General features: G+C 40.3%; 1 protein-coding gene across 1 annotated transcript; it reads left to right on the top strand.

The window, feature by feature from the left end:
• The first annotated feature begins 16,241 nt into the window (after nucleotides 1–16,241).
• ORM1 (orosomucoid 1) lies at nucleotides 16,242–20,054 on the top strand. Its single transcript, XM_001362198.5, has 6 exons — nucleotides 16,242–16,449; nucleotides 17,218–17,360; nucleotides 17,915–17,985; nucleotides 18,109–18,216; nucleotides 18,671–18,774; nucleotides 19,848–20,054. Exons 1-6 carry the CDS (start codon nucleotides 16,336–16,338, stop codon nucleotides 19,932–19,934), a joined length of 627 nt encoding a protein of 208 aa, XP_001362235.2. The 5' UTR covers nucleotides 16,242–16,335; the 3' UTR covers nucleotides 19,935–20,054.
• The last annotated feature ends 2,825 nt before the right edge of the window (nucleotides 20,055–22,879 follow it).

The raw sequence follows: 22,879 nt of genomic DNA, 5'->3' as shown, positions 1-22,879 counted from the left end.
CCAATACACAGGGTTTAAAAAAAAAATTCTGATCAATGCCATGACCATGATTCCAGAGGGCTTATAATAAATAAAATATGCTACCCATCTTCTCAGAGACAGCAATGGACTCAGTGCAGACTAAGAAACTTTTTTTCCAGACTTGATCATTTGGGGAAAATATTTTGCAAAAAATTTTAATTTAAAAAAATAATAAGAGGGTAGCTAGGTGGCTCAGTGAATAGAGAGCCAGACCTGGAGATGGAAAGTCCTGGATTCAAATTCCACCTTAGATACTCCCTAGCTGTATGATCCTGAGCAAGTCACTTAGCCCCAATTTGCCTAGCACTTACTACTCTTTTGCTTTGAAACTGATACTTAGTATTGATTCTAAGACTGAAGGTAGGGATTTTCAAAAACAAACAAATATAAGAGTCATTCACCAATTGACAAATAGTCAATGTATTTTACAGCAACAGAAATATTTTTGAATGACTTGTATTGTCTACCTCCAGAGAAGGAACTGATAAATAGAAATAAGACATAATTTTATATATACATATTTCTTTTTGTCTCATCTAATGGGAGAGAGGAAGGGGTAAGGGAAGGAGTTAGGTGAGCATTTTAATATAATAAATAAACTAATTAATTTTTTAAAAACAGGTAATTTTAAAAGGAAGAAATCCAGGGTATAATAGAACCCTGTTTTATGTGACCAATATGTTCCAAGACCCTTTGCATAAGCTAAAAATTGCCCCAAAGAGTAAACCCCATTATTTAATAAGTATTTCTTGTACAAACTTTCCTTAGGCTTCTCAGAGCTACCAGCATCACTACTCTTGTCCTTTGGGGCCATTATTAATAACTAAATAGCATAAATGAAACAAAGAGAAGCACTGCTCTGATGTGGACATGACTTGTTATAAGCGAGAACAACAGACAAAGACTAATGAGGGAACTAAAGTTTGGTGCAAAGCGATGTAATGACTCACTGATGCTTCTCACAGCGAGAGTGAGCGTAATTGGGAAGATTGCTAGGAGACTATAGCCATTTGGAAAATCACTAATTATCAGAGGGGTGCACCTTAAGGCACGTCCTGGGTTCCACATGATCGCCATCAGATGGGCAGAGTTGGCAAAAAGGGAAAATGACAAATGCTGGAGGGACTACAGGGAAATGCCAGTAAAGCAGTGGTCTGGTCTGGCCATTCAGGAAAACAATTTGGAACTCTGTCTAAAGAGTCTCTAACCTGTGCTGGCCTTTGTTTCAGTAATACCGCTATTTGACCTAGGACCTAAGTAGGGCAACGAAAAGGGTACCACATGAGTGCAAAAATATTTATGGCAACTCTTCGTCGGGGCAAAGAACGGAAAACCAAGGGGGTGCCCACCATTTGGGGAATGGCTAAATAGATGATACGTGTGATGGAATACTATTGTGCTATAAGGAATAGATTGTTTCAGAGAAACTCGGGAAGACTTGACTGAACTAATTCAAAGTGAAGTAAGCAGAAGCAGGATAATAATTTCTACTCTAATACAGACATCAAAAGGGACAATTCTGAAAAACCTGAAAATTCTAATAAGAAATTCTGATGGGTTCTGATCTTTCATGATTCCAGAGGATTGGTGAGCAACTAATGTTCAAAATAAAGACACACATTTTTGGACACAGCCAATGTGGGAATTTGTTCTGATTGACTACGCTCATTTGTTACAAGGATTTTGTGGTTCTTTTGTTGTTATTGTTGTCATTGTTTTTTAGAGGGATAAAAAAAATGAATGTTTGAATATATAACTGAAAAAAAAATTTTTTCCCCCTGCTCCCCAAAATAGGTGGCCATTTTCCCAGTTTAGTCCCAATTCATTGATTCGTGGAGCAGAGGCTGCTGTGAGACTAGCCTGCCACACTTAATCCTCAAACGCAGAACACTGCCAGGTTGAGATCCATTCGTATTACTCTAATTGCCTTATTCCACAGAACCCTTCCACAGATCCTTTAAACAAAGATCAAAAGAAGAGAATGTTTATAAATGCAGTTCTGTTGATTCTAAGGCACCATAAGGGGATATGGTGAGGTAGGACAATGTATAAATTGCTGGGCCTGGAGTCAGGAAGACCTGAGTTCAAATCCAGCCTCAGACATTTACTAGCTGTGTAACCCAGGAAGAAAACCCGTTTTCTTCATTTTCATCATTTGTAAAATGACCATTAAAAAAATGGAGCATTGTGAGAATTAAATGCGATCACAGTTGTAATGCTTGGCATGTAGTAAGATTATATAACTGTTATCTAGTAGTAGTAGTAGTAGTAGTAGTTGCTATTCTTCCTTCATTTCAAAGAGGGCCAATGAAGTCATAGGTGATAGCTTGACTTGTTCATAGGTTGGATTTAAGGGAGGCAAAGTGTGCAGTCATCAGCCTCACTCTTTCTTCCAGTTATTGAAGTCCAGTGGCAAGTTGATGGCCTTGGACGCCATGGATGATCTTAGTGACATCAACATCTGAACAAGTTCTAAGTACTCCATTAGTGCCTGCTTCAATCACTTTCATGGCCTTTGGAACAAATTGCTCTCCTCTACCCATTCTGCTGGGGAAAGTCTTCACATTCTTCAGAATTCTTTAGCTAGGCCAACTTCAACCTGATTTAGCTGGTCTGCAGAGATGGCTTTATGTGGCTCCTGTGCTTGCTACAGCTTCTGAGAGTCCTCAGTAAGAGCTGGGGAAAGGTAGACACCAAAGATGAATGAGCAGTCCTGAAAAGGGCTCAGCAAGCCATGACAGCAGAGGTCCTCGTCTTCCCTGGACACGCCATGTACTCCATATGCCTTCTCTTCTCCTCTACTATTAATTGCAGTAATAATGTTGCCATATGCCATACTTCATTAATATTTAGATTAGTCTGGCTGAATTTTTCTATATTCAGTTTATGAGAAGATGAAAATTATGAGGAAACAAGATAAAACTGATGACTCTGAGTGAGTTCACATTCAGATCTCTTTCTCTCTCTCTCTCTCCCTCTCTCCCTCTTCCTTTCTCTCTCCCTCTCTCCCTCTCTCTGTCTGTCTGTCTCTCTCTGTCTCTCTGTCTCTCTGTCTCTCCCTCTCCCTCTCTCTCTCTCTGTCTCTCTGTCTCTCTGTCTCTGTCTCTGTCTCTGTCTCTGTCCTCTCTCTCCCTCTCCCTCTCTCTGTCTCTCTGTCTCTCTGTCTCTCTCAACCTCCCTTATCTCCATTTTAAGATCAGGATAATCAGAAGAAAGACTTGAAACCCTGTGAAGTCCTCATCCCCAAGGAAAGATTCCATTGCTCTCATCATAATTAATTTCCCTGGAGCAGAAAAGAGGATTTTGGCCTATTTGACAAAGGCAGAGAACAACAAGGTTTGGAAAAGAAGGGATTTTCTACTTCAGTTCAATGAATAATAATAATCTATTAAACATTAGGGTCCTACTCTGTGTCCAGAGCATTGTAGAACCTTGGAGATGCTACAGTTCAACCTTCTCTTTTGGAAAGCTGAGCAAACTGAGGCCAAGAGAGGTTTACTGAGTAGGAAGCAAATGGCGAGTCAGGACTCAAACTCAGATCCTGTGATTTCAAATCCAGTGCCCTTTCTACTGCACTCTATGGTTTTACCTTTTTGAAATCCCTCCAAAGATATCATGCTTGAGTTATTGTCAGCTTTGCAGGTCAAACAGTTGGATTCAGAGAAGATGAGTCATTTGTGCCAAATGTACTTAGGACAGTAGGCCATGCTTCCAGGAATGTGTACTCTATTACTGGCTTTTTTTTTTTTAAGATGTAGCAAACAGAAACTTTGTGTTCTCAATATTCCAGGACCAGATCAATTGGAAATCCTTTGCCTCAGACAGAAATCTACATATAGAGCTCTAATCGATAATCAATCAATAAACATTGATTAAGCTCCTACTTTGTGCCAGGCACTAATGTTAAGTCCAACCTGGACTTCCCCAACAGACACCCAGTGGTTGTCCCAGGACCATGACGCTAACTTCTGAGCAGCCAACCACTGAGCCTTTCAACCCCTTCTGTGTGCCCCAAGTTCATTTCCCATTCATGTTAAGCTAGTAGACAGAAGCTGGGAAAACCCCAGACTCAAGTTGCACAATGGCTCCCCCAGGGGTCAACAGGGTCCTGGTTCCTGCCTTGGCCAGTGTTTGTCTTTTGTCCCAGGAATTAATCTCCCAAACTCTATTCAAGTTCATTTGCTGGTGAAGGTAACGGGTTAAAGGAGTACACAAAACTGTGGTACAAGAAAACACTGGATTTGGGCTGAGGAAAGGGCATCATTGGAACCATAAGTTTCTTTGGGATCATCTGTTCCTTGTCCAATGGCTAAACTGAATCTACCCATGGAACCTTGGACAAATCAAGCTCTGCTGGCCTATCTAGGAAAAAGGAAGGAAGCCTTTGTTAGGGATCTAAAATGCGCCAGCACTGTGCTGAAAGTTTTACAAATAGGATTCATTTGATCTTATTATCCACAATTTTGTAGTTGAGAAAACTGAGGTAGGCAGACTTGGCCAGGGTGAATTCGAACTCAATTTCCCAACTCTTGACTCCACCTAGTGGGTACTCACTGCTCTCCTCTATAAAAATCAAGGGTAAGATCAGCTCTATCTGAGGCACTACTCTGTATCCGAGATTCCATGAAGTGCCAACTTGGTACGCTATCTCGTGCTCAGCCTTTGAGGCGATATAAATATGACAGACATTTACTGATGCTCCCTCACCAGAAAAAGAAAAACAAGAGGGTTGTTGAAGCATTGAAATTCATAGGAGAGAAAAGAAGGGAGTTCAAGAACATGATAATTTTGAAATTCATGTTTATTATATACTTAGAAAAAAAAAAGACCTTATCTTCTTTCTGTATTAGTATTTGAGTCCAAGGCAGAAGAGTAGTAAGGGTTAGGAAACTGGGGTTCAGTGACTTGCCCAGGAACACCCAGCTAAGATGTATCTGAGGTCAGATTTGAACCCAACTCCTCCCATTTCTAGGCTTGGCTTTCTATCCACTGAACCACCTAGTTGCCCCTATACTATTTTTTTAAGCAGGTAGGTGGCTTAGTGGAGAAAGTACTAGACCTGGAGCCAGGAAGAGTTTAGGAATTCAAAACCAGCCTCAGACACTGACTAGCTGTGTGACCCTGGGCAAGTCCTGTAACCCTGCATGCCACAATTTTCCCATCTGTAAAATGAGTTGGAGAAGGAAATGGCAAACCTCTCCAGCATCTCTGCTGAGAAAACCCTAAATGGAGTAACAAAGAATCAAATGTGATTGAAGTGGCTGAGCAACAACAAACATAATTGAGATTCATTTCTTCATACACTATCTTCTTTTTCTATGCCTTGCATATGGATGTGCTCATTTGGATGGTATCTTTCAAATTCTAAATAACAACAAAGAAAAAATTATTTTAAAAAGCAAATAATGTGACTACTAGGTAGTACAGTGGATAAAGCACCAGGCCTAGAGTCAGTAGGTCCTGGGTTCAAATTTGGCCTCAGACACTGCCTAGCTTTGTGAGAAATCACTTAACCTACATTGCCCAGCCTTCACAGTACTACTCCTTTTTTATTTAAAATTTTTTATATTAAAATTTTTTAAACCAATTATATGTAATAACAAATTTCTGCACAAGTTTCCCTAAGTTATATGATTGAACTAATCTCCTTTGCTCCTTTCCTTTCTCCCTCCTGGTGCTGGCATGCTATTCAATCTGGGTCATATATATATATATGTGGCTATGTATTATGCAAAACATATTTCTATATTGTTCATTTTTGTAAATGAGTAATCCTATAAAACAAAAACTGAAAAGCATATACCAAAATAAACAAGTGTTTTTCTTTGCATTCTGATTCCCCAAAGTTCTTTCTCTGGAGATGGACAGCATTCTTTTTCATTAGTCCCTCAGAATTGTCCTGGATCATTGTATTGCTGAGAGTAGCTGAGTCTATCATATTTGATCATTCCACAATATTGCAGTTACTGGTATAATGCTCTCCTGGTTCTGCTTATTTCACTCTGCATCAGTTCATTCAGGTCTTTCCAGCTTTTTCTGAAATCCTCCTGTTTATCATTCCTTTCAGCACAATTGTATTCCATCACCATCAGATAGCACAATTTATTCAGTCATTCTCCAATTGGTGGTGACATCCCTTTGAATTTCTAATTCTTTGCCACTGCAAAAAGAGCAGCTATATGATAAAAAACTGCTGGGAAAATTGGAAGACAGTGTAGGAGAGATTAGGTTTGGATCAACACCTCACACACTACACCAAGAATGTGAATAACTTGAATATAAAGAAGGAAACTATAAGTAAATTAGGTGAACACAGAATAGTATACATGTCAGACCTGTGGGAAGGGAAAGATTTTAAGACCAAGTAAGACTTAGAAAGAGTCACAAAATGTAAAATAAATAATTTTGACTACCTCAAATTAAAATTTTTTGTACAAGCAAAACCAATGTAACCAAAATTAGAAGGGAAGCAACAAATTGGGAAACAATTTTCATAACAAAAACATCTGACAAAGGTTTAATTACTCAAATTTACAAAGAGCTAAATCAATTGTATAAAAAAATCGAGCCATTCTCCAATTGATAAATGGGCAAGGGACATGAACAGGCAATTTTCAGCCAAAGAAATTAAAACTATTAATAAGCACATGAAAAAGTGTTCTAAATCTCTTATAATCAGAGAGATGCAAATCAAAACAACTCTGAGGTATCACCTCACACCTAGCAGATTGGCTAACATGACAGCAATGGAAAGTAATGAATGCTGGAGGGGATGTGGCAAAGTTGGGATATTAATGCATTGCTGGTGGAGTTGTGAATTGATCCAACCATTTTGGAGGGCAATTTGGAACTATGCCCAAAGGGTGCTAAAAGACTGTCTGCCCTTTGATCCAGCCATAGCACTGCTGGGTTTGTACCCCAAAGAGATAATAAGGAAAAAGACATGTACAAAAATATTCATAGCTATGCTCTTGTAGTGGCAAAAAACTGGAAAATGAGGGGATGCCCTTCAACTGGGGAATGGCTGAAAAAATTGTGGTATATGTTGGTGATGGAATACTATTGTGCTCAAAGGAATAATAAAGTAGAGGAATTCCATGGAGACTAGAACAACCTCCAGCAATTGATGCAGAGTGAGAGGAGCAGAACCAGGAGAACATTGTACACAGAGACTGATACACTGTGGTACAATCGAATATAATGAACTTCTCCATTAGTGTCAGTACAATGTCCCTGAACAATCTGCAGGGATCTATGAGAAAAAATACTATCCACATGCAGAGGAAAAACTGTGCATGTAAAAACACCAAGGAAAGGCAACTGCTTGACTACAGGGGCCGAGGTTAGACTCTAAATGAACATCCTAGTGCAAATACCAACAACATGGAAATGGGTTCGGATCAAGGACACCTATGATACCCAGTGGAATCGCGCATTGGCTATGGGAGGGGTGGCGGGAGGGGAGGGAGAAAAAGAAAATGATTTTTGTATCCAAGGAATAATGTTTGAAATTGACCAAATAAAAATAATGTTTAAAAAAAGAGCAACTATAAATATTTTTGTACAAGTAGGTCCTTTCCCTCTACCCACCCTTTTTCATTAATATCTTTGAGATTCAGATCTAGTAGTGGCATTACCAGATCAAAAGGTTTTATTGTTTTATAGCCCTTCAGGTATAGTTCCAAATTGTCTACCATCTACCAACAATACGTTAGTGTCTCAGTTGTGCCACATCCCCTCCAACATTTATCACTTTCCTTTTACTGTCATATTGGCCAATCTGATAGCTATGGGGTGAGACCTCAGAGTTGTTTTAATTTGCATTCTCTTATCAAGAGTAATTTAGAATATTTTATATGATTATTGATAGCTTTGATTTCTTCATCTGAAAACTGCTTATTTACATCCTTTGACCATTTGTCAATTGGGGAATGATTTATATTTTTATAGATTTTATTTAGTTATCTATATATTTGAGAAATGAGACTTTATCAGAGAAATTTGTTATAAAATTTTTCCCACTTTTATAAGAATTTAAATTTAGGTTTTTATGGAAATATGAAAGTTCTAAATTTCTAATCTAATATTGTGGTCACTGATTTAAAAATATTACAGCTTAAGTCAAAATGACTTTTAGCAGCTTTATTTACAAAGAGGTAGAAAGAATGAAAGTGGAAAAATGTAGATAAAGAGACAGATTCTAATAAGCTTACCAGCCCTTCTCCTAAGAAGCCAGATTCAGCCCCAGCAGGGCTTCCCCAAGACTGTTTCCATATGGATTTCCCAGTAATCCTTAACCAGAAGTCTTCATGGTCTTCAGCAAGGATTCCACCAAGGCAACCTCCTTCAAAGCCAAGGCAGGAATCTCCGGAACCAATCTCTCCAAAAGTCAGGAAAGGAAAGCCAGATACTCACCCCACAAGCTGACGCAGGATCCAGGGGAAAAGTGTTCTTCTTCAGTCTGGTTCACCAATGCAGAGTCCAAAGATGAACTCCAAAAGAGAAGTTCAAAGGAGAAGTCCCTTGGAAAAGAAGTTCAGGACTTTTTATGAACCTTTTTCCACATCACTTCCTGTCCCTTCCCTACTTTACGGGGACCAATTACAGTCTTTCAATTTGCCTCGCACCGCCCAAAGGCGAGATTGTCACCCTCTGGAGTTGTCACCCAGTCTAGCAAGTGACTTGTGAACTCTCATACTTAGTGACTGGTAAGGTACTAAGTAGGGGTACTTAAATTTTTGATTGACTAACTTAAAAGTTGCTGATTGATAGACAAAGAGAGTTTGATTCACTCTCCACAGTTTGTTGTTTCCCTTTGAATATTGGTTGCATTGATTTGGTTTGTACAAAACCTTTTTAAATTAATATAATCAAAATCATTCATTTTACATCTTGTAATGTTCTCTATCTCTTGTTTGGTCATAAATTTTTCCCTTTTCCATAGACCCAACAGGTAAATTATTCTTTTTTCCTCTACTTTACATATAATATTCTTTATGTCTGAATCATATATCCATTTTGACCACATCACAGTAGTATTTCTAGGACAGAAGGTAAGAGAATTTGCTGCAAATAATAACAAAATCTATTGGACTTTGAGATTTGCAAAGCATTTTATACCTTATTTTATTAGAATCTCACAACTATCCAGTGAGGTAGATGCTATTCTTATGCCCATTTTGTTCTTATCTCGTTTTACAAATGAGAAAATTGAGGCTGGAAAAGAAGGGAATTGCCAATGATTACAATGTCAGGTAGTGACTAAGGTAGGATTTGAACCCAGATCCAACACAGGTCTACTAGGCCAGTGGTGTCAAACTCAAATAGAAACAGATCCCTGCAGGTACAAATTGACTATAAAATCCACAAAATAGCATTATATTCTATTTTTATTTATTTTGTTAATTATTTCCCATTTCATTTTCATCTGGTTTGGACCCATATGAAAATGTTGTGGGCTCATGGAGTCTCTGTACTGGGCCACCTAGTTTTAAGTCCCTTCCCTCAGTGATTTTCTCCTAAGAGACGATTCAACTTGGACAAAGTTAAAGTTAAGTTGGAGTATAATAAGTGCCTTCCTAAGAGTTACACTTAAGAAATGAGGAGGGAAAGAGAGCCATTTTAGCTGAAGCAATCAAAGAAGGCCCCTGGGGGAGCTGGTTCTTGAGGAAGAAGCAAATGTCAAAAGCTCTCTTTCTCTGACAACATTTCTCTTTTTACAAGCCACCTGTTTTGAGCAACTCATCAGTACACCATGCTGCCCAACCCTTCTAAAGTCAGCTTATAAAATTCTCACAGGTGGATTATAATGGAAAGTAGCTGCTCCATGCTGAGAAGTGTGAGATTCTAAACTAGATCCACCTCCGCTGCACAGGTGACCAGCCTGACTTGCTGGTAATTCATGTGCCACTATGAAGCCTTTGAGTCAGTAATTAAGGATCTTATCTGCCCCTGTTGCTTTCTTGAGATGTTAGAATATCAGTCAGTCTCCCTGGACCTAACTGGGTTTTGTTTTGTTTTGTTTTGTTTTTTAAATAAAAGGTGCACAAGCTTTCTGTGTTTCCTTTGATCCAACTTGTATTTTGGTTGTTTTGTATTGCTTACAATCACAAGGAAGGCCAGCAATGTTGCACCTCCTCCTCCTTCAGAGGCTCTCTCTCTCTCTCTCTCTCTCTCTCTCTCCCTCTCTCTCCCTCTCTCTCTCTCTCTCTCTCTCTCTCTCTCTCTCTCTCTCTCTCTCTCTCTCTCTCTCTCTCTCTCTCTCTCTCTCTCTCTCTGTCTCTGTCTGTCTGTCTCTGTCTGTCTGTCTCTCTCTCTCTCTGTGTCTCTCTCTGTCTCTGTCTCCTCCCCCCCCCTTGATTCCCTTACTTCTCAAGCCTCTGCAGTAGTTTCTGAGTATTGTTGAATCTGGTATTTTGTTCTCCCCTGCTTTACCTCCTTATAATGCTTTAACCTTTGGCCTTTTTACACTTCATTGCTGATCGAGGGAATCTAACATTTCTGATGTGGTTTTGCTTTCTGGATGTTCTCTCTATTTCTTGCCTTTAATTGAGTAATACAGCAGTCACGTTTTCTACTGCCTGTGCCAGCCACTTTTTGATGTGATTTTCCACTGCTTTTCCCTAGATCTTAAATACTTCTTTCATGTCACTTCTGCCACGGTGGTGTTTGACACTTGTCCTTAGGGGTATTCTCTTAATTAACAGGAGTTTTTAGCCTGGAGTCCATGAGCTTGTTTTCTGTATTCAAATGTATTTGGTTTCTTTTGTAATCCTATGTATTTATTTCATGGATTTAAAAACCTTATTCTGAGAAGCGGTCAGTCCATAGGCTTCATCAGATAACCAGAGGGGTCCTTGACATAAAAAGGTTAAGAACGCCCGCTAATAATTCCCATCTTTCTTCCTACAGTTTTCACCATGGAAACAGCTGCCATATATACTGCTGTACAGAGGACCTGAAATGTTTTTCCCAATTGATCAAATACTGCAGAAGAATGGACTTGCTCATGAGGTTTATAAGCAAATGTCAGCTTTTTAAAATTAATCTGTTTTGAGGCAGTTAGGTGGCTCAGTGGATAGAACCAGGCCTGGAGACAGATAGTACTGGGTTCAGTTCTAAGCTAAAACATTTTCTAGCTGTGTGACCCTGGGCAAGTCACTTTCCCCTCTTTGCCTCAGTTTTCTCATGTGTAAAATGAGCTGGAAAAGGAAATGGTAAGCCACTTTGCCAAGAAAACCCCAATTGGGGTCATGAAGAGCCAGACATGACTGAAACAAATAAACAAAATGGAAATAATCAACAGAGGGAAGGCACTAGAATTTAGAGGGATTGCAGAGAGGGACAGCTAGATTACACCACAGTGAATAGAACACCAGGCCTGGAGTTGGGAGGTCCTGGGTTCAAATCTGACCTCAAATCTGACTTCCTACCTGAGTGACCCTGGGCAAATCACTTAACCTTATTTACCTAGCCATTGCTTCATTTCATAATTTCTGGAGTTTACATTAAGTAAAGTTTTTCAATAATTTTAGGTTCTTCAAGTTTACCTTCACACTTTGGTAATGCCTCAGTGTTGACCCTTATTTCATCTAGGCATAAATATTGAGTTTTGTGTGTGTATGAGAGAGACAGAGAAACAGAGACAGAAAGAGAGAAAGAGAGAAAGAGTGTGTGTGAGAGAGAGACAGAGAGACAGACAGACAGAGATGGTTAGGGAGCATAAGAGAAGGGGCATCCATACCAAGAACACAAGTGGCCATGGCAAGTCATATTGTTACTACTGCCCAGACACTGATGTCCCCAGGTGCCATTATCATACTACTGGCATTTTAGATGGTCTTGTGATTGCTGAATGATTCTCCACTATCATCTCCAGGTCTTTAACCTCCTTGAAGCCATCTTTGTTACCACTTGTTTGGGGGTAACAATTACTAAATTGGCCCACTTCCTGCTGCATGGGCCCTGATATTGCTGCTGACCCACCAAACCAAACCTTCAGAGGCAAGACCCTGGACGAGCAACTGCCACCCAGAGGCCATTGTGAATTTTAGATTTTCTACACCATGATTAGTCTTTAAAATCTTAGCAACCAGGAATGTATACACCCCTACTTAAGGATTAAGTGTTGAGGAGGATGGCCTATGACAGACATGTGCTAACAAGTGACAAATAAGAAACAACTGACAGACCCCCCAGGCTGTCCTAAGTCAAGCTTAAGCTACCATTGGTACATGTGAGATGCAGGAAGCGATGCAAAGAACAGTCTATATATTTTGCGTCACTTCCTCTCTCCAGTCTCTCTCTCGTGGAGACGTGGCTCTCTCTCTCTCGCTTGTGTGGCTCTTGGCAGCGTGGTTGGCATCTTGGCAGTTTGGTGAGTGGTTTAGGCTGATTCCTTTACCTCTTAAAACACTATCCTCCTAGGAGATCCCTCATCTCAGAGGAGGCCTCTCAACTGGTAGCCAAGCTAGATTGAGAAGACCCCTTGACCTAGGCCTCTGAACTCCTATCTGGCTTGATAGAACAGTTCAATTTCCCTTTCCTCTCTCTTTTCTTCTTAATTTCTTCCATCTATTGTAATTAAATTCACCATAAAAATCCCAAACTGACTTGAATAATTTATTGGGATTGAATTAATCCCTGGTGACCACTAGTATAATATATATTCAGTCAATAACCCCTAAATTTTACCCCTTACACCATGTTGTTTTTATCAATGAATTAATGAAAACAAATTCACATTGGTCCATTGTACCTATCCAGCCCCAAACGTTGGCAGCCCTTTACTGGGGCTGTCTCCCTGATATAGTGCCCTGCCACTGCTGGGGCTGCCTCTTCCCTCCTTCTAATCAAACCTATCTCTATTGCTTCTTTCCACCTCGTGTTTTGTGGACTAGAAATCAAATCTTCACCGCCATTGTTTTCTGGAAATAGTTTGCCAATCAATTGCCTGTGGCTCCCCTAACTAATTCCTGTGACTTCTGAGACCACAAACATAGTCACTCCTCTATATTTTTCATCCTGTCCTTTTAGAATATAACCTTGAGGGTAACAAGTTTTAGCCATCAGGGGGTTCCAGACTAATGATAAATCTATTCTGTAAATTACATTCTTCCTAAAGCTAACTCAGAGTCCCTAGTCCAAGTCAACTATTTGACTTAAGGTTAAGAACATTCCTTTGAACTCCTGTTAAATTAATGAATGTTATCCTAAAGGCTATTTTTTGAAGAGCTACCTAACTAAAACCCTAAGGCACTGCATAGAGACTGGGGAGGCAAGGCTCCCTTCAGCTCCTGTGATGTTTCCCGATCAACTTGGAAGTGAACACAGGTGCCAAGAGAAAAGAGCCAGATGGAACCAGTAGGACCATTAGCCTCAGCCTTGTTCTATAATCCTCCCTTTATTCTGCAGATCAGCCAGCAGCAGTCACTGCCTTGTGCAATGTGGTTTTTCCCTGTATGAATTCTTGTATTGTTTGACAGGTATTTTTTTTAAAAAACCGTTACCTTCTGTATTAGAATTTATATTAAGTATCAATTCCAAGGCAGAAAAGCAATAAAAGCCAAGCAATGGGGGTTAAGTGACTTGCCCAGGGTCACCCATCTGGCAAGTGTCTGAGGTCACATTTGAATCCAATTCCTTGGCTTTAGACCTGGTTCTCAATCTACTGAACCACCTACACTCTATTCAAATTTCATTAATGGTGTTTTGTTGTTGTTTACAATAAATAGCAATATTTGCCATACTTATACACAGTAATGAATGGATGGGATGGGGTTGGAGAGAGGGGAATGTTATGAATATGGGGGGTTACTTCCAAACCAGAGGTGCCTACAAGGATAATATGACTGAATTCATCCCTTGAGTTGTAAGCCTATTTGAGTGAAATGTAAAATACTCTTTTCTTATCTTTATTTTTGATATTTTATTTTCCCAATTACATGTGAAAACAATTTTCAATGTTTTCCAATATTATAAGATCCAAATTGTCTCCGTTCTCTCTGCCCTCCCCCCTTTTGGAGATGGTAGCAATTTTATTTGGGTTATCCATGTATTATCATGTAAAATGTAAATGTAAATTATTTTTAATAAAATCTTATTTAAAAATGAAAGTTAATTATGAACCTTAAAGCATGATAAAAATTTTATTATTTATCCTAACTAAAAATAATGATTATTAATTATCATTATTACTGATCACTTTAATATTACATATGACTAGGAGGAAGTAATCTGGTAGAAACTTGGTATAGGTCAGCATTGGTGAAGGTTTTGAAGTTCATGTGCCCAAACTGCAACTTCAAGCTGCCTATGAGTCCCCCCACCATCACCCCACCCCCATTACCCCAGGGTATTTTATAAGATGATTTTAGAAGGGTTGGGCAGGATGGTGTGCTGATGAGTTGCTCAATACAGGTGGCTTGAAGGGCCAGGTAAGTAGCTCAGTGGATTGAGAGCCAGGCCTAGAGATGGGAGGTCCTAGGTTCAAATCTGGCTTTAGATACTTCCCAGCTGTGTGACCCTGGGCAAGTCACTTGACCCCCATTGCCTACCCCTTACCACTCTTTTGCCTTGGAGCCAACACACAGTATTGACTCCAAGACAGAAGGTAAGGGTTTTTAAAATTAAAAAAAAAAACCAACAAACAAACAGGTGGCTTGTAAAAAGAGAAATGTTGTCAGAGAAAGAGAGCTTTTGACATTTGCTTCTTTCTCAAGAACCAGCTCTAAAGACTCCTCCCCCAGGGAACCTTCTTTGATTGCTTCAACTAAAATAAGGAAGGAGAGAAAATACATTTGTTAGTTTAAAAAAAATGTTAATTTACAAAAAAAAATGAACAAAAGCTATTATAAGCTTATGTAAAATGTAACCAGGACTGAAATCTGTCTTCTATTCCAAAAGTATTCATGGAACATTGCCTTCAGTTTTCTAACCTGTAAAATGGGGGTAAAAAAGATGTTCAGTAGAGGCAGCTAAGTAACCCAGTGATTAAAGCTCTAGGCCTGGAGTCAATTGGACCTAGGTCCAAATCTATCCTTGTGTCTGTTTCCTAGCTATGTCACCCTGGGCAAATCACTTAATCCTGTTTGTCCTTGCTACTCTTCTATCTTAGAACTGAGTATATATATATACATATACATATATATGTATATATATATATACATATACATATAAACTATATTAAGAGGGAAAGTAAAGTTTTATTAAAAAAATAAGACCTTTAGTAGCTGCCTCTGAGGGCTGAGGGAAACTTAAGTGGGATGATGGATAGAGGGTAGGTACATTGTCACTGCTGAATATAGGGTGTATAGACTACGGAAATACATTTCAAGTGTTGATTAGGCATCATAAGAATATTGACAATGGTTCATCTTTACTTATTAAATGCTGCTGATTCCTGAGTATTTGTTCAATTTAACAAGTTTTCTTTTCGAAGCTCTTCTGTACCAGGAACAATCAGCAGCCCCACTCTCATTTCTTCAACATCTTAAAGGGAAAAACCATGAGTTAACATCAGTTCTGGTAGTGAGGGAGGCAAAGAACACTCGGGAGCCCCAGGTTTGCATCCTCAATGTGCTACTGCCTTGCTAGCTTTATCAGTTCTACATGTCAGGACTTCTCTGCACCTCAGTTTGCTCAAAGAGAAGCACTGGCAAAGGAGTCAGCAAACTACAGCTTGAGGGCCAATTCCAGCAGTGACCCATTTTTGTAAGACCCGTGTGAGCCAAGAATGACTTATACATTCTTTAATTTTATATTTTAAAATGCAAAATGAAACTTCATTTTAAAAATGTAAAAACTATTCTTGGTTGATAGGGCATATAAAAATAGACTATTGTGAAGAAAGAGCTCCTAAAATCTTTACACAGTACGGACATTGGAGCTTTATTACCTCCAAGGCTTTTATGCGGATCAGTGAAAGGAACAGATAGTTACTCAATTTTTTTAAATGTATTAAATACTTACTAAATGAAAGGCACCATGAAAGTGTTTTCTGAACCCTGGAGTGGATAGCACACTGTCCACCATTACTGTTTTTACTGTTACTATTCATTATTTGAGTAGTTGTCAGATCTGGGATTTTGGGTTTTTTATGCAAAGGCTCAATCTGGGAAAAGACGCTATTTTTTTTTTTTAGCAAGCAATTTCCCAACCATATGCTCGATTACTTCATAAAGGAGTCATCTCTGGCCAGAGAGGGGGTGGGGTGAGATCAATGCCCGCCCACTAGTCATAAAGTCAAGAGGAGCCTCAGCTCCTCACTCCTCTGAGATCCAGCTCCAGCCTCCCGCATCGAGCTCCGCTACAGTCATGGGACTCCACTGGGCCTTTATCATCCTGAGCTTTGCACCTCTGCTCATGGCTCAGCAGCCAATCTGTGCCAGCCTGACTACAACAATCTTTAATGACACTATCATAGACCAGGTGAGTATCCTTCTCCTCTTCCCTGCCAATGCTGAACTATGCAGAAAGGTCATTGTCAATTTAAAAAATTTAAAAATTAATTAGAAATTTAAAAATTAATATTCAGTACTCCAAGTATTATATTTAATAATATTTAACTTGAAGTAAAGGGAAAGTAAAAGGCTAGAGAAACCGAGAGAGCTCACCAGCCTTCCACGTGGAAAAGAAAGAGAGTCAGGGAGGCCTAAGCATAGCTTAAAATCCATAAGGGATTCACATAAACAGAAAGGGAAAAGGGATTGTGGGAAATGTAGTCCAAGGGCTCAAGATTCTAATTAATACATCATCTAGCCCTATGGAAGAAGAAGACTGGCTAAGCAACTAACTAACCTGTAAACCCTTAGACCAGCGCTGTGACCTTTTTGGATTTCGTTGATAGGGCTAGAGTTTTGTGTCCTGCCCCCATGAGGACCTTGAGTTTTTTACTCTCCTGCTTACTTTGTTTTCTCAATGGCTTCCTAAGGTCCTGGGCCACAACTCGATGGAATCCAGTAGACATGTCTTGCCAGTGGGGCAAGCCTGGTCTCCAATTCTAACCATCCTAATTGGTTGGCCGGTGGGGTGTGGGCAGTGATTATAGCTCACACTTAGGAAGCCAAATGGCATATAATCCCAGTGATCTCATGGATTAGGGGGCAGGAAGAGGTACTTTCCTATAATTTCTGGCATTGCCCCAATCCACCCTGGATTCTAGATTAACAATCAGTGTCTGCTGTCTTGTCTCTCCAGTTGTCTGGCAAGTGGTACTTCATTGGCTCAGCTATAGGCTACCTTCCCTACAAAGAAGAGACCCAGATTATCAATTCATCCTTCTTCTACTTGATTCCCAACAAGACGGAGGACATATACCAAGGAAATGAATACAATACCATGTAAGATTCCTCAGTGTTGCAGTAGACCAGGAAATTGGAAGGAAGTGCATTGAGGAGTCTTCCCTACTTTGCTTCTCCTCCCTTACTCTTTGTCTCTCCTGGTTCTCAATTCCAGGCCTTCTCCTGGGAAGAGCTGCTAGCCTTGGCATCAAAGACTTGGTCTCTAGTCCCTGCTCTGCCTCTTATCAGAACTTGGGGTTGAACAGACCACTGCAGTTTTCTGAGACTCAGTTTGTTCACCCATGAAGAGCTTAGTATAGGGAAAGCCTTTTTAAAATATTGAAATTCCACAGTATTGGAAATTATTTCTCCTGTTCCACACAGCAAATATATTTACCCTTCTGTCTCCTCAACTTCCTTGCATCTTTCTCCCACTTGAACCCCCCTAACCTGCACTGAAAAGAAAGAGACCCAGGTTTTAGACGGAGATTTCCTCACTGACTCGCTATTTGTATCTCTGCTCATGACTCTCCTACTTTATGGAGATCTCGAATTATATGCCTCTGAAGTCTTTTTCATTGTGCAACATTGTATTTTCATATCTTTTGTTTTAGTGGAGACAAATGTATGTATCAGGAGGCTAACCTCACCATCAAAAGAGCCAATGGAACCCTTTTAAAGAATGGTAAGACATTTCTGGAGACCTTGGGCTAGGAAGAGATGGTGGGAGAGCAAAATGTTGTTTTTACTTAATCCCCAAGGGCAGAACTAGAGGGAATCACCCTCTATATACCATTTCTCCTACTAGAGTCAAATCAGCTCCACACTGGCTATGTTGCACGGACCCAGGACCCGAATACCTTTATACTTTACTTCTTTCCAATGGACAGAAATCTTCGATCAGTGTTTTTTTCTGGTATGTTTCCTTCAGAAACCTCAGGGGAAAGCAGATGGGGAGAGCCTGAGGTTCCAGTAGAAGCTCTGTTACTTAATATATGTGTATTAAGTAGTTTCCTTCTTCATCATAGCGAAGGGCTTCAGTAGTTGTCCTCAGGAGTGTCTTTTTGATCTAAATATGCTTCTTCCATGATTATCCAGACACCAACCTACCATCATTCTCTTTCCCCATGGGGGTGCCTCCCATTGGGCCCCCAAACTCCAACCCTCCTTATCTCTAGCTCTGCTCAGACACCAGATCCCTGTAACCCTTTCCAAATTCCATTGCTTCAGTCACCAGCCACCAGGTCTATTCCTGTCTGAGGCTTACACCCCTTAGGTCCTCTACCCTTCTATTTCCCCTTTGGTTCCTATAATCCTCTCCACCATAGGTTCTTGCCTATTCTTTACTGTCCTTATTCTCTTTCCCAAAGCTCGAACCCCAGAGGCTTCTGAGGAGCAGCTGAAAGAGTTCCAAGAGATTGCCAAGTGTCTGGGCTTCCAAGAGGAGGAGATTATATACGTGGATTGGAGCAAGGTACACCCCAGGAGCTAGCATAGAGGCCAAGTGAAAGGAGGAAAGAGGGAATTTCCAAAGGGGTTGGAGCAGAGTTGGTGATATAACCAATGCCATACTTTGGACCTCTGGGTCTGACGACAACTTGTTTTGGGATGGGCTTGGAAGGCAGTCAAACAAGTAAACAAAAGAGCATTCATAAGCACACACTACATGCCAAGCACCAGCTAGGTGCTGAGGACTTGAGGACAAAAATACAATAGGCCCTCAAGAAGCTTACATTCTAAAACAGGAGACCATTCACACCCAAATACCAAACATATATAAAGCAGATACAGGATTGTCTTAGAGAGGAGGACACTAGCATCTCCAGGGACCAGGAAAGGCCTCATGAAGGAAATGCTTGATCTGAGTCTTGAAGATGCTAGAGGGGAAGAGCATTCAAGGTATGAGACAAAGACAGAGACAAGAGATGAAATGTTATATGTGGGAAACAGCAAATAGATGAGTATAACTTACTATAGAGTGTGTAGAGGGGAATAATGTCAAAGTGGATTAGAAAAGTAGGATGGAATGAGATTTTAAAGAGCTTTAAATGCCCCCAAAGAGGAGTTCCTATTTGATCTGAAAGGGAATAGGGAGCCCCCGGAGTTCATTGAATAGGAGAGGATGAAACTTTAGGAAAATCACCTAAGAGGAGAGAGTAGAAATGGAGAGAATGGGGCAGATCTCTTGAGGTAGAATTGGCAAATCTTGATGCCTGAAGGAGGTGAGGCAGAAAGAAGAGCTGATATAGCTGAGTGTTCTATAGATCCACTACAGATCCAGCAAACCAACCAGGTGTAGATATCCTGAATTATTTGGGGGCATGGGCTGAGTTGCAAAACCCTCAGGATATGGGAGACTGGGAAACTCAGGCAGGGTATAGAATGCTGAAAAGAACATGGTATTTGGACCTTCTCTACTGACCAAGAAACTGATGAGACTCCCCAGGGACTCCAGATTGGATGAAGTCAGTGATTCTGGCAGGGCTGGTGTTGCCAGTTTCCAGGGAATGATTCCTAACCTTGTTTTCTTACCTATCCCACATCCAGGATATGTGTAAGGAGTTGGAGAAGGAGCACAATCAGAAGAAGAAGAAGGAAACCAAGGATGTAGACAAGGAAAAAGAACTCTCCTAGGTTTGAATGATGTAGCTCACCTGTGGCTCCTTTGTTATTCAATCTAGAGGCCAGTTAAATAAAAAACCATGTTGTCTTTACTCCAAGTCAAAGCAATAAACTTTTATTTATTCACATTCACTTGGTCCTCCACCAACACTTGCATTCTTATTTAAGGAAAACTGGCTCTGAGACAAATGTCCTGTCAGGAGAGAAATGGGTGGCATAATGTCAAGAATACTAGATTTAGAATCAGAGGTACTAACCTCAACCTAGTATTTGACCTTGGGCAAGCCCTTTTCACTTTTTGGGTCTTAGTTTGCCCATCTACAACATGATTAGACATAAAAATCACTATTTGAAATCTAAGGCCATTTCTAGTTCTGAAAGCTATAACCATGACTGTACCCCAGCTTTGGGCCAGAACTTTGAAGGAAATTTGGTCACCCTTTGAGCAGGATCAGTGATATAACCAATGCCATACTTTGGATCTCTAGATTTGGCAGCATGTTCTAGATTGGACTGGAGGGAGGTCAAACAAGTAAGCAAAAGAGCATTAGTTAAACACACACTACATGATGCCTGGTGAGAGGCAGTTTTATAGGGGCAAATTTAGTCCTGACATAAGGGGAAACTGCCTAATGTTTAAATTGACTGAAAAAATGGAATGAGGTGCTTTGGACACAATGGATTCCCTTTTCCTAGAGAGCCCAAGCCAGTCTGGATGACCACTGGGCATGTTTTAGTGGGAATTCTTTTCAAGAACCTGCATTGATTGGTCTAAATGATCCCCCAAGTCCTCTCTACCTCAGAAATTCTATGATTCTATGATCTGTAGCCTGGGTAGCAACACCAACCCAAATTTCAACTTTAGCCATGAGGTGGCAGCAAAAATTCTGTCCTCTTACAGTGTGTTACTCTACTGTGATTTTTAACCTGAAAAATCTGTGCCTTGGGAAAGGAAAGGGAAGAAGAGGAAGCTGGGTAGCAGAGGGGATTGAGTTCTGAACCTGGAGTTAGGAAGATTTTAGTTCAAATCCAGTCTCAGCTGCTTACTAGTTGTATGACTTTGGACTAATTCACCTCATCTTTATTTGCCTCAGTTTCCTCAACTATAAAATGGGGATACTGTCAGTACTTACCTCCCAGGGTTGTTGTGATGATCAATTAAGACAATATTTATAAAATGCTTAGCATAGTCCCTGTGCTTAATAAACGTTTTTTTCCCTTCTGTTTTGTCCAAAGTTACAGAGTGAGTGAGTCCCTAAGCTGGGACTCTCTTTGTTACCTCCCTCCACCATCTGATTTAGTTTATTCCCAGTTCTTAGCTCCCAGGCTTGATCCTCTGCTAGGCCCTTGACAGAGGGACTCAGAGACTTGATCCCAAAGGAAAAGGCCTCTTGGGTGGAGGGGTCATGGAGGAGGAATAAGAACAGCTGTAGACTGGTGACTAAGGGTCAGTCAGTTATGAGGGCAAAGACTCTTTATATAGGGACTCTGTATAGCAGCTTTGCATCCAGAATAGTGCCTGCTGCAGAGCAAGCATTTTAATAAACGATGGATTGATTAGATCTCAGTTTCTCTCTCTATAACAACACTAGATTTAAGAGTGCTCAGTGATCTCTCAAGGTTCTTTCAGTTCTGAATTCTATGATTATGACCCAAGCTCTGAGTAAAATTTTTGTCAGCTCCTGAAGATTATTAGTAGGGTTTGGGGGATCAGTGGGTAGTGGCCAATTTAGGTCTAATGAAAGGGGAAATGTATTTAAAACTATCTCAAAATGGAATGAGATGCCTTGGAGGGTCTAGTATTTTCCTCATTGGAGGGTTTCAAACCAGTATGGATGACTATTGCTGGGTGTGTTTTTTGGCTTTAACCATACCCAGAGTAAAATGGAGCCATCCAATGGGAAATGCCAAAGACCTGCTTTCTCTTTCCACGGGCTGCATTTCTGGAACTGGTCACATCTCTAAATGCACCTTACAGAGACACAGTATGAGCGTTCTCTCTCCTTGTTGTCATGGCATTCAGGAGTAAAGGTCTTGTTTCCCCACAGTGGAGGTACCATGCACTTAGCTGAGTAGGAGGAAGATCTAGCCTCCCTTTCTGGGAGGAGCTGTAGCTCCAGGAAACAGATTTTGGTTTGTTTCATTTGCTTTCTTCAGTTCTAGGTGTAGGGGGTGGCAATACTCCCTCTTCCAACAGAAGGGATTGTTTCTTTTCCCTCCCAGGTGTTGAGGGAGGAGGAATGTGTGTATGCTTGTATAAGATATGCCTTTGAAGCAAATAGACCTTTGTGAAAGTTAATTGGGGGGGGGGGGAGTACAGTGGCTAGAGCACCAGGTCTGGAGTCTAGAGGACCTGGGTCCAAATTTGGCTTCAAATCTGGCTTCAGAAACTTTCTAGCTGTGTGACTCCCAAGCAAATCACTAAATTTTTTTCAGCTAATATGTGGTAATAATTTTTAATATTCATTTTTTGATATTTTGCAATCTGTGTCCTCTCCTTCCCTCCCCCCTCTTTCTCCTTCCCAAGAAAGCAGGTAATATGATATGATATAGCTTGTACATGTTATATAATACATATTTCCATGTTCATCATGTTGCGAACCAAGACACATATTGCTTACACTAGAGAAAAACTCATGGCGAAATTAAAGGGAAGAATGGTATGTGTCAATCTGCATTCAGACCCCATCGGTTCTTCTATGGCAGTAGGTGTCCTTTTTTGTCCTGAATCCCTTGGAGCTGTCCTCGATCCTTGCCTTGTTAAGTCATTCACAGTTGGTCATCAGACATTATTGTTGTTACTGTGGAAGCTCATTTCACTTTACATAACATCTTATAAATCTTTTCAGGTTTTTTTGTGATCATCTTTGTTGTTTCTTATGGTGCAATAGTATTCCATTACAAGCATATCCCACAATTCATTCAGCCATTCCCCAAGTAATGGATATCCCTTTAAT

Source organism: Monodelphis domestica, chromosome 1, assembly GCF_027887165.1.
Source record: "Monodelphis domestica isolate mMonDom1 chromosome 1, mMonDom1.pri, whole genome shotgun sequence".
Taxonomy (NCBI): Eukaryota; Metazoa; Chordata; class Mammalia; order Didelphimorphia; family Didelphidae; genus Monodelphis; species Monodelphis domestica.
This window is presented reverse-complemented; position numbering and strand designations above follow the sequence as displayed.